Below are 12698 nucleotides of genomic sequence, written 5' to 3' on the forward strand. Positions count from 1 at the left end.
TCTTGCGCCCTCTGCTGACGGATACTGGAACTGGTTTGGGAAGGCCAGTAAAGTACCCAGACGGGGAAACAAAACTGAGCGAGGGCTCTCTACATTCATCAAAAAAAAAAAAAAAAAAAAAAAAAGGGCTGGAGACAGCGTGTCAAAAATTCAGACACTCGGGGCGCCTGGGTGGCTCAGTGGATTGAGCCGCTGCCTTCGGCTCAGGTCATGATCTCAGAGTCTTGGGATCGAGCCCCACATCGGGCTCTCTGCTCCGCAGGGAACCTGCTTCCTCCTCTCTCTCTGCCCGCCTCTCTGCCTACTTGTGATCTCTCTCTCTGTCAAATAAATAAATAAAAATCTTTAAAAAAAAATTCAGACACTCAGAGCCCAGATCTTTAATACCATTCCCCAATAAAAGGAACCAGGACTCCTTGACAAGTGGCTGCTTTGAGTCTTGGGCAGGAAATTACACAGGATGAACCTGGAGCATCTTGTAGTGCCAAAAAGGAAGTGTCTGTGTGTGTGAGAGACACACACACAAGTGGTAGGATATGTCAGAGACACAGGAGCCAACTGGAAGAGCTCCCAATGGCCAAAGCTGGAAAAATTTGAGCAACACATTAAACTAGTCCGGGATTATCGTCCACTGTATAAAACGTCCCTGATCCCACGCAGTATAAATGAACGAACGAACGAATAGACGGGGAGAATGGACAAACATTTCATGCAGAAGAGCTCTGCCTAGTTCGTGTAGACTCCTCCCTCCAGAACGTGGAGCTTGGCTCCTCACTCCTGCGTGTGGAGGCCCCCAGGGACCTCCCTCCAGAGTGTGGTATGCGACGGGGATGACGGGACTGTTTCCAGTGCAGAAATCTGAGAAACGCGGTCAGCCAGGTGGCTGGGGTTACCACCGACAGTGGTGAATCCCACTGATAGAATGTGCTCTCAATACTGTGATATGAGTGGCACATGGCTCCTGACCCCACCCTCTCCCCATCAAACCACAAACATCAGACAAACCTTGGCTGAGGCACATTCTTTGAAACACTTCACCAGGATGTCTCAACACTGACAAATCATTTAAAAACAAAGAAAGTCAGAGACACTGTCGTCGCTAAGGGGAGTCTATGGAGACGTGCCCACTGTATGTAATCTGGTGTCCTGGGTGGGATCCTGAAACTGAAGATGAATGTTAGGTAAAGACTAAGTAAATGTGAATAAAGTATGGGCTTTAGTTAGTAATAACATGTCAATATTGGTTCGGTAATTGTAACAGAGGTACCATACTCATCTAAGATATTAATAGGGGACGTTTGGGGACTCAGTTAAGCATCTGACTCTTGGTTTCAGCTCAGGTCATGATCTCAGGGTCCTGTAATCCAGCCCCAGTTGGGCTCTGCACTCAGCAAGGAGTCTTCATGAAGAGTTCTCTCCCTCTTCTTCTGCCCCTCCCCCTGCTCAAGGTCACTCTCTCTCACATAAATAAATCTTTAAAAAAATAATGGGGGGAGGGGCACCTGGGTGGCTCAATCGTTAGGCGTCTGCCTTCGGCTCAGGTCATGATCCCTGCGTCCTGGGGCTCCCTGCTGGGTGGGGAGCCCGCTTTTCCCTCTCCAGCTCCCCTGTGCTTGTGTTTCCTCTCTCGCTCTGTCATAAATAAATTAAAAAAAAATAGGGGGACCTGGGTGTGGGATATATGAGAATTCTCGATACCATTTTCACAATCTTTCTGAAGAACCTAAAAATGATTCTACTATGAAATCTTTAAAAAAAATTCAAGTTCCAGAGCCCTACCCCCTATCCAGAGCAATTCCAATTGTGAAAGTCGGTGGCAGGATCCAGGAATACGCATTTTCTTACAGGGCTCTCAGATGACTCAGACAACGCTGTTATTTGGGGGGTGAGGGTGGGGTTTAGCTGAGGGGGAGTAGTTCACAAGAAACCTTGGCTCTGACTTTAGGAGACTCTCTTGGAACACCTTCTCGGGGTGGCTGCTGTATTCTAACTGCAGATCAGGCGGGGGTGGTGGTGGGGTCTGGATCACCACAGGCACTTTCGGTTCCTTGTCCGTCTGAGTGGGGCTATTATAAAAGCTCCAGTTTAACACTGTTAATTTCAGGGTGATTTTTTATGCAGCACCGGAGAACTAACAGACCGTCACCCACCCGTTAGATCAGGGTCTTTCATTTCCAGCAGCTGAGCTTGTCCTCCTGGGCAGGAGATAAACAGTGAGAGCAGGAGGGTGATTTAAGCAGCCCCTGCCCGGTTCCCGTGGTGCACCCTGCAGAAAGCATCATTTACCTCTTCTCATTGAACCAGGACATGGGGGAAGGTACTTTCCATCCCGTTGTACAGACTGAGAACACGGAGGCTGAAATGGGGAAAGTGACTTGTCCAAGGTCACAAAGATAGAAGAGTCTGGCTGTAAATTCCAGCTCCAAAGACGCCTGAGCCTGAGCCCTGTCCCTTAACCACAGGGTCCTTAGTGCTTTAAACTCAACTTGCTCCTCTGCTCCCACTCCTGTCCTGGCTTTAAGATTTATTTAGCCACAACGTGGCGCCCTGGGATGGCTCCAGACACTGCCCTCTGCCCTGCTCCCCCCCACCCCACTTCCCTCAGTCCCTCAGAATGCAGCACCCGCTCTGACGGATACAATCACACCTCAAGGCAATCAGTCTTCTGAGGAATCCCTGCTCTTCCCTGTCTGACTTACTGACATCCACTCAAGCGCCAAACCCCAGAGCTGCCACGCCGGCCCTGACCTCTCCCTTACCACCTCTCCCTGGGAGAGGACCCACAAGCAAGGTGGAGTCTACTCCCAAGGTGCTTCCCTACTCCCCAAGTTTCTGTCCCTCTTCAGCCCAGGCCACCGTTTCACCTTCTTACCACCGTGTCTGTCTACGCTTGCCCTCTTGCCTCCTACAAGCTCCACAGAGCAGCCGGAGGCCCTCAGACCACCCTCTACTCGCCCCTGCGCCAGGGCTCTCGGTCCTGCTACAGCCTGGAATCCAGACCGTGGCTCCAGCAACCTCTTCGGTGTGGCCTTCCCTGGCTGGCCACCGTCTGCCACTTCCCAGACACGGCCTAGGACTTGCCCCCCGCCCCACCCCCAGCTTTTCTTCATGTCACCCCGTGGTAGACACCCGGTCTCCCTGCCCAGTAGCCCTCTCTGCGTCCCCTTCTTTTCCTGGCAAACCGAATTCCAGTTTTGACCTGGTGGCAACAAACTTGAGGGATCACACTGGGTTCCCCCGGTTTCTGGAGACACAGCTGGAGTGTCTGGGAAAACCGTGGCCGTCTTCCTTCCAGCTGGCAGGGATCCGTGGAGAAAGGGCGGGGGCTGCAGTCAGCCCGCAGAACAAGAGGGGCATCCTGCTGGGGGCTGCTACCAGCTCTCCTGGCTCTTCCGAAGGGACAGGAGGAAGGGATGGGGAGGGCCGTGCTCTCTTACCCCGCAGCCTCCAGAGGTCTGGGTGTTGGGGTAGAAAGAGGTGACTGCCACGGCTGGGCAGGCCCCCTGCGGGGGCTCCTGACCTCACAGCTGAGCCCCGGGGGGGGGGGGGGGCCCACCACGCATCCCTGCACCAGAGCCCGTGTGTCCCTGCATATCTCAAATCCCCTTTCCATTCCTTTATCACCGCGACTCTCCCACTCTGACAAAGGAAGTTCCGCAAGGAGAGGGTCTCTGTTCCTCCTGCATCCCTGTAGCCCCACTGCACGGACTCGGTTCCGTGGGGCTTATGCTCTATGGCACTTGCTAAGTGCTGGCTGAGTGCATGGAGCCCCTGGCTCCTCTCCTCTGGGATGGGGTTCCGCTGACTCATCTCCGTGGCTCCAGCGAGTAGCAGGGGCTCAAACGCCTTTGTTACATCAACAGGCCAGGGAAGCCAGAAGACAGCTGCTCAAGAACCCAATTTAATAAGATTTACAAGTAGACACGTACAAAAAAACCCTAACAATGTACAAGTCATTGCAAGACTAGGGACTGAATCTGGAACGCAGAGAGACTCCCCGGGTGAGGGAGCCCCACGTGTTGGAGATCTGAAGGTATATTCCCACTGATTCTCTACGTCTTGGCCTTATCGAACAAATGTAACCAAACCCCAAACCTGAGGCGAAGATTTAAGAGCTACCCAGATCTACCTCATTCCCTCCCCAAGCCTCCCTGCTCTCCAAGAAGTGGAACTGAAAGAAGGGGAGAGACTAATTAAAACCTAAAGAGAACGGAGCCTCTGGCACCAGCTGACAGCGGTCTGATTGACTGGGAGTTCCTCCTGCTGACTTCTAGCCAAATCCCCGCCGGGCTGGCCAGGGAGGGACAGTAAGGATGCGGGGGAGGCAGAGGGGTGCCCCAAACCCCCTGGAGAGGCCGAGGGCATAGGTGACGAGGCTGGAGGCCCCCATCCAGACTTGCGGCCTCGCCCCAGCCCCCGCTCCAATCACCACTGCAGGGGGCCGATGTCAGCCCCTATCTCCTCCTCCTCCTCCTCTTCCTCCTTCAGCTGGAAGGGCTTCACGGGCCACTTCACCCTGACGATGGGCTCCACATGGTCCTGAAGCCGGTGGCGCTTCATGTGGGCATTTCGACTCTTGATTTTGTCGAACACCCTGAGGAGTCACCAGAACGACACAGGTCAGAGCGGGGTTGGAGGGGGTGGGGGGGCGGGTGGCCCAAGGGCAGCTGCCGGGAGGGGGGCGGGGGGAGAAATGAGGTTGTGTGGGCGCATCCAGGGACAGGGCTGGCACCTCTCACATTCTCTGCAGGGAAAGACACCCTGGCCCTCCACACTCCCCGGCGGCTCAGGGGTCCGCTTGGGGCCGGCACTCGGGCTGGAGTTGAGAATGGACTCCCTCCTGTAACTCTTGGTCTTTATTTTGAACTCAGGAGTAGGACGGTGGCTGGGTCTCTCCCGAGGGCTGCAAGTGACCTGCAAAGGGGCGGAAACGACGATGGAAGGGTGCCGACCCTCCACGCTTCTCAGGGAGCTGCTTGGCCTGGCAGGGAAGCCCCTCCCAGCGGGCGCCCTTCCCCCTTCCCCCTTCCCTGACTTGGATCGGCAGCGGCATCCAGATCGGGGCCGAACTCCAGCCCCACCTCCCCCCGGACCTTCTACCTTTGCTTCTGTCCTGTCTGCCTCATCTGGCTCTCTCTTGACCCTCTTTTCCAGTCCTGGGGCTCGACCACAATCAAACTTGATCATTTTTTTCCAGATGTAATAATACTCAACACACTGGGCTACACTCTTTGTCTGGATCTAGCGAGGGAAAACAGAAGACGGCTATGGACAACACCCCATGAGCAGCCAGCCTCAAGTGTCGCCATGACACCCCGAATCCCCTCCCCACGGGGCCACTTTTGGAAAGCCTTCCTGAAATGTCTCTCTGCATGGCCTCGCGTGACCCTTCGGTGCAAGGAGCAGAGAATCACAAGTCCTCGCAGGTGGCGAGCGGCTCAGACTGCAGCCACCGCCGCCAGCACCGGTCAGCCCTGCGCACGCCAGGGGGTGGGGTCCATCCCAGGGATCCTCCCCTGTGGGAAGGTGCATCGGAAGGCATACTACTAGGGTGCTCACAGCAAAATCATGCCTAGGAGCCTCACATTTGCCAGCTGGGACCAATGACAGCAGAATGCCCTGAGGCAGTGGGGGCCACCACAGCCTTTGGGATGGTGACGCAGGACCCTGGAGTCCAGAGGAAGTGGCCCATGAGAGAAGGAAGGGGCTCTGAAGGCCCGGCTGGATCCTGGCCGTGCAGACCCCCACCATGTGCTCCTCCCTCCACTAAGAACTGATCCCGTTAACAATACCTTCTGTGAAAACAAAACGGGATGGAAAAGTTTCATTGCCCCAGAGAGAACGTTTCTCAGGTAAATGCAACTGGCCACTTAGTATCTGGAGCTCACTTTAGAACATACCTTCTCTGTGTGAGTTTTTTTGAGCTGTGTGGGTCTTCACAAAGTAAGAGTCAAAATAGCACATCCCCTGTCCTTCTAGGAAATGGCACTAAGTTAAAAAAAAAAAAAAAAAAAGCCAAAAAGCTGAACTTGTGCTTCCAAACAAGACGGGGTTATCAGGAGGAGCCGGCTCTCCCTCCCAGCCGAAATGAGAAGACACAGGAAACAGTGGTTGGTAAGACACCAGGCATCGGTCCGAAAACAGCTTTCTGAGAGGCAGAAAATACACCACTACCTTGGGATGGTTTCCAGGCCAAGGGGGAGGGACCCAGTCAGAGCCCGCAGACTCCTGAGCTGAGAGCGAGCTGAGTGCCTGGGGAGACTGAGGCGGCAAGAGTCCACAGGACAAAGGACAGCAGAGGAGACAGCAGCATGGAGAAAAACGCCAGAGATCTGGACAGGGTTCCCCTCAGGGATTCAGGGACGTGCGTGTGAAGAGAACCTAATGCTAGGTAAAGACCCATCATAAGGGATCAGAGGGAAAGCCGCTTGTGGCTCTCAGGGGCCAGAAACAGTGCCTGTCCCCACCAGCTGGAGGTGGAAAACCTCCTAATTCATGTGGCATTGGTAGAGGAATGAGAAGGATTTTGCCTCAGAAATGAGAAATAATTAGCCCTAGACAAAAAGCTGTTCTGGGTGCCTGGGTGGCTTAAGGGGTTGGGCCTCTGCCTTGGGCTCAGGTCATGATCTCGGGGTCCTGGATCGAGCCCCACATTGGGCTCTCTGCTCAGAAGGCAGCCTGCGTCCCCCCTCTCTGCCTGCTGCTCTGCCTACTTGCAATCTCTCTCTCTCTGTCAAATAGTTAAATAAAAAATCTTAAAAAAAAAAAAAAAAAAGCTGTTCCGGTACCGCCATTAAAAACCTAAAAGCAATACCTAAAAGGATCAAGTTGTTTTCACCGGTCTACACACAGTGATGTAAGGCAGTAAAAATGGTAACTATGTGGGTAAAAATATAAGGCTTTGTATCTTTTTTAAAAATTTTTATTTATTTATTTGACAGAGATCACAAGCAGGCAGAGAGGCAGGCAGAGAGAGAGGAAGGGAAGCAGACTCCCTGCTGAGCAAAGAGCCCAATGTGGGGCTTGATCCCAGGACCCTAGGATCATGACCTGAGTTGAAGGCAGAGGTTTTAACTCACTGAGCCACCCAGGCGCCCCAAGGCTTACATAGTTGGCTGTTCAAACAAAAACAGTAACAAGGTATTGGGCCGTTAGTAACATATAGAAGAGGCATAGCAATAAGAATATAAAGGCCAGGAGGAGAGACGAAGCCACTACTCTGTGGTTCTCACGCTGCACATGGAGTTCTGTCAAATTGCTTGCAGGTTCGACCCTGATAAATTAACGATGCACAGTATAAACCCTAAAGCAACCACCAAACTAATAGTTGTAGTCAATAAGCCAGCAAAGGAGATAAAATGGAATCCTAAAATTTACTACATTAATCCAAAAGGCAGCAGAAAAATTGCAGAAAGGAGAAACGAAGAACAGATGAGTCAAACAGCAAACACACAGTAAGGCGACGGACTTAACGCTCACCATCCCAGTAATCACGTTAGACGTGAATGGTCTAAACGCCCTAATTAAAAGACTGGAATTTTTTTTAAAGATTTGATGTATTTATTTGAGAGAGTGTGAAAGTGAGAGAGATCACAGAGGGAGAGGGAGAAGCAGGATCCCCATGGAGCAGGGAGCCCGATGTGGGACTCCATCCCAGAACCCTGGGATCATGACCTGAGCGGAAGGCAGAAGGTTAACTGACTGAGCCACCCAGGCACCCCAAGGCTGGATATTTTTTTTTTATAAGCATATAACAGAATATTACTCAACTCTAAAAAGGAATGAAATCCTGCCATTTGTGACAACATGGATGGATCTGGAGAGTATAATGCCAAGCGAAATAAGTCAGAGAAAGACAAACACCATATGAGTTCACTCATGTGTGGAATTTAAGAAACCAAAACAAACAAAAAAAGGAAAAAGACAGTTAAGACAGATTTTTTTAAAGATTTTTAAATTTTCATTTATTTATTTTTAAAGATTTTATTTATTTATTTGACAGACAGAGATCACAAGTAGGCAGAGAGGCAGGCAGAGAGAGGGGGAAGCAGGCTCCCCGCTGAGCAGAGACCCCGATGTGGGGCTCGATCCCAAGACCCTGGGATCATGACCTGAGCCGAAGGCAGAGGCTTTAACCCACTGAGCCACCCAGGCACCCCTAAAGTTTTATTTATTTGACAGACAGAAATCACAAGTAGGCAGAGAGAAAGGAAGGGAAGCAGGCTCCTTGTCTAGCAGACAGCCTGATGTGGGGCTCGATCCCAGGACCCTGGGATCCTGAACTGAGCCGAAGGCAGAGGCTTTAACCCACTGAGCCACCCAGGCACCCCAAAGACAGATTCTTAAACACAAAGAACAAACTGGTGGTTCTCAGATGGAGGGTGGGTGGGGGGACGGGGGAAGTAGGTGACAGGGATAAGAGCACACTTATTTTGATGAGCTCTGAGCAATGTACAGAAGTGCTGAATTACTATATTGTGCACCTGAAATCAATATAACACTGTATATTAATTATACTTCAATTAAAACAAATTAAAAAGCACCATCCAACACATGCTACTTATAAGAACACACTTTCCATATAAAAACACAAATAGGTTAAAAGTAAGAAGATGAAAGAAGATATACCGGGCAAACACCCATTATAAGAAAGCTAGAGTAGTTGGCTTTCTTATATAATATAATATATATAATAATGTATTACCAGAAAAATAGGCTTCAGAGCAATGAATAATACCAGGCATAGAGGAAATCATTTCATAATGATAAAAAGGACAACTGATCAAGAGGACATAAGAATCCTAAATGTTTATGCACCTAAGTCAGAGCCTCAAATACACGAAGCAAAACCCGAAAGAACTACAGGGAAAAACAGACCCACAGTTACAGCCAAATATTTTAATAACCCCTTCTCAGTAATGGCTGGAACAAGGAGATGGTAAGTGTGGAAGACCCAAACCACATTATCGACCATCTTGAACTGGTATTTCTAGAGCTCCAGTCAACAGCGGCAAAATGCACCTTCTTCAAGAGTACTCAGGACATGTACTAAGATGTAGACCATATTCTGGGCCATAAACAAGGATCAAAAAATTTAAAAGGATTTGAGTCATATGAAGTATTTCTCTGACCACAGTGACATTAAGTTAAAAGTCAGTAACAAAAGAACTCTGGAAAATCCTAAAATATCTGGAGACTCAATAACACACTTCTAAATAACTCATAGGTCAGGGACATCTGGGTGGCTCAGTGGGTTAAGACTCTGCCTTAGGCGCAGGTCAAGATCTCAGGGTCCTGGGATCGAGCCCTGTGTCGGGTTATCTGCTCGGCGGGAAGCCTGCTTTCCCCCTCTCTTTCTGCCTGCCTCTCCGCCTACTTGTGATCTCTCTCTCTCTGTGTGTCAAATAAATAAATAAAATCTAAGATAAATAACTCACTCACTCACTCAAAAGTCAAAAAAGAAATCAAAAGGGAAGTGAAAGCTTTGAACTGAGTAAAAATTAAAATCCAACATACCAAGATGTATCAAAGCCTAACTCTGAGGAAAATTTATAGCACCAAATACCTATATTAGGGAAGAAGAAAGGTTTCATAGCAATGATCTCATTTTCCACCTTCAGAAACTAGAAAAAGAAGAACAAATTAAACTCAAAGCAGGCAGAAGAAATGAAATAATAAACAGCAGAGCAGAAATCAATTAAACAGAAAAAAAAGCAACAAGCCAAAGCTGCTTTTTGAGGAAAAATCAATAAAATCAATAAATTTGATAAATCTCTAGCCAGACTGGTCAGGAAAAAAAAAAAAAAAAGACAAATTACCAATATCAGGAATGAGAGAGGTGACATCCCTATAGTCAATGAATATAAAAAGGACAATATAAGACTTACGAGCAATTTTTGCTAATATATCAGACAACTTAGAAGAAATGAACGAATTTCTCAAAAGAAAAACTATGAAAGTTCACTCAAGAAATTGTGTATGAAACACCTGAATCTGCATTTCAGAACCTTCCCACAAAGAAAACTCCAGGCCGAGGTGACTTCTCCACCAAATATTTAAGGAATAAATAAAGCTGATTCTAAACAAGCTCTTCCAAAAAACTGAAGAGGAGGGAATACTTCCCAACTCGTTCAGTAAGGTCCGCGTTGCCCTGATACAAAAGCCAAAGACGCTACAAGTAAAGAAGGCTACAGACCAATATCCCTCCTGAACACAGATGAAAACTTCTAAACAGAGTTTTAATAAACAGAATCCAACAATATATATACAAAGGACAAGACATCGGGACCAAGTGGAGCTCATCCTGGAAATGTGAGGCCGATTTAACAATCTAAAATCGATGTAGCTGATCATGCTAAAATGAAAAAGAATAACCACATGAGCATCTCGACAGATGCTGAGGAAGCACTATCGATACAACCTCATATCATTCACCGAAACAAACTCTCAGCAAACTGGGAATAAAAGGAACTTCTTCAACCTGATAAGCAATATCTGGGAAGACCCCATAGCTAACATCATACTTAGGAGGGAAAATAGGGGCTGGTTTCCTGCTAAGATCGTGAACAAGTCCAGAAGGTCCACTCAACAAGTTACCGGAGGTTCTACAGTGCAGTGAGGCAAGAAAAATTAAAAGCAAGGAAGAAATAAAAATGTTTTTATTTGTGGATGACATGATTGTCTATGTAGAAAATCCAACAGAATCTGCAAAAAAAGCTACAAAAACGAATAAATGAGTTTAGCAAGACTGCAGAACACAAGATCAATATTATTTCAATTTTATTTCTATATATACCAGCAAGAAACCATTGGAAATCAAAATTAAAAAGAGCCTTCCATAACAGCATAAAAATTAGAAATACTTAGGAATAAATAGGATGTAACACCTATACACCCAAACCTTCAAAACACCACGGAGAGAGATTGAAGACTTAAATAAACAGATACACTTTGTTCGTTGGTCGGAAGACTAAATACTGTTAAGATATCCATTGTCTGCAATTGACCTGGAGAGTCAACGTGGCACCAGATAAGAGCCTATCAAAATTTTCTTAAAGAAATTGACAAGCTAATTCTGAAATTCACATGGAAATGCAAAGGACCCAGGATAGAAAACACTGTGAAAAAGAATAACAGGGTTAAAGAACAAACGTTTTCTGATTTCATGACTTATTATAAATTAACAGCAATAAAGAGCATGGTAACAGCTTAACAGTTCACAAATAGACCAATGAACAAAATGGTCAGCCCAGAAACAAACACGTATGTATACAGCCAACTGATGTTTGACCGAGGTACCAAGGCTGTTGGCTGCAGAAAATTGTCTTTTCTTTCTTTTTTTTTTTAAGATTTTATTTATTTATTTGAGAGACAGAGATCACAAGTAGGCAGAGAGAAAGGAGGAAGCAGACTCCCTGCTGAGCAGAGAGCCAGATGTGGGGCTCAATCCCAGGACCCTGGGATCATGACCTGAGCCGAAGGCAGAGGCTTTAACCCACTGAGCCACTCAGGAGCCCCAAAATGCAGTCCTTTCAACAAAAGTTACTAGAATGATTAAACATGCATGTGCAGAAAATGAACCCCAATCTGTACTTTGCACTGCAGGTCAACCCAAAACAGGTCATAAATCTAAATGTAAAACTGAAAACCATAAAGCTTACAAAGAAAACAGGGGGAAATCTTGGTGACTTTCTTAGAGAAGCTACCAGAACCATGGTCCCTAAGAGAAAAATTAATAAACTGAGCTTACTCAGTGTCTGAAACTGCTTCTGAAAAGACACTGTTGAACCGACACTGAGAAGTCAGAGACTGGGCGGAAAGATGCCCAGCAGTGTCAGTCCCTCGGGAAGCGCAGGGAGAGAAGGCCGTGTGCTCAGAATGGCGACAAGAAGAGGCCTGGCTGTGGGGTGCTCTGGGGAGGGCGTGGGGCCCCTAGAAGTCTCCTGAGCCGCCCGTGGACATGTGAGGTTCCACGATGGCTTTGGATGACCGTTTGGCAGCTTCTTCAAAGTGAAACGTGACCCTCACCCTATGATGCTCTCCTCCCCCTGGCTAGGTGTTCACCCCGCAGGGAAACGGTGCTGCCAGAGCCTGCCGCACGTCTCAGGGCTCACGGCGGCTTCATCTCTAAGCGCCGGTGTCTGGAAACCACCCAGACATCCAGACTGAATAGCCAGTGGTACACACACAGCAACACGGTCCCCAGCAATGAACGGGGGTGAGCGACTGCTACTCGGCCACCTGTATGGAGCTCGGGGACGCTGAGCATGAGAAGCCAAAGCAGAGCACGTGCTGTACGACAATTCCGCTCAAAGAAAACTCTGGAAGATGTAAACTGACTAACAGGGACAGAAAGGAGTCAAGGAGTTGACTAGGGACAGGGGTGGCATGAAAGAGGACCAAGGGGCTTGGGGGAAACGTGGAGGGATGGATGGACGTGTTTGTGATCTTGACCGTGGTGATGGTCTTGTGTGGGCGTAAGTACACGGAAACATCCAAGGTTACACTTGGATCACAGGCTGGTCTGTGGTCATCAGGTTAATGGAACAACCACCCAGCAGGACATCTGGTGTAGAAGGATCTCGGCCTTCGTAAGGACGCGCACGGACGAGCATGAGAGGTGTCTGGACAGCGCAAGCCTGAGGTGCACGAGCAGACAGGTGGAGGTTAGCCACCTGGAGGAGGGCTCTGCAGAGGAC

General features: G+C 48.6%; 1 protein-coding gene across 2 annotated transcripts in view; it reads right to left on the minus strand.

Moving 5' to 3' along the window:
* Nucleotides 1-3917: 3917 nt before the first annotated feature.
* Nucleotides 3918-12698, minus strand: part of ZNF541 (zinc finger protein 541) — a 31933-nt gene continuing 23152 nt past the window's right edge. The window contains exons 13-15 of one of the 2 annotated variants that reach the window (XM_045988469.1): nucleotides 5101-5241; nucleotides 4733-4914; nucleotides 3918-4594 (exon numbers count right to left, since the gene is read on the minus strand). In XM_045988469.1, coding sequence (XP_045844425.1) covers nucleotides 4426-4594; nucleotides 4733-4914; nucleotides 5101-5241 — 492 coding nt within the window. In that variant the 3' untranslated portion in view covers nucleotides 3918-4425. The remainder of the gene's footprint in view (nucleotides 4595-4732; nucleotides 4915-5100; nucleotides 5242-12698) is intronic. The other variant, XM_045988468.1, reaches the window with a different exon arrangement.

The sequence above is a fragment of the Meles meles genome, chromosome 19, assembly GCF_922984935.1.
Source record: "Meles meles chromosome 19, mMelMel3.1 paternal haplotype, whole genome shotgun sequence".
Classification (NCBI taxonomy): domain Eukaryota; kingdom Metazoa; phylum Chordata; class Mammalia; order Carnivora; family Mustelidae; genus Meles; species Meles meles.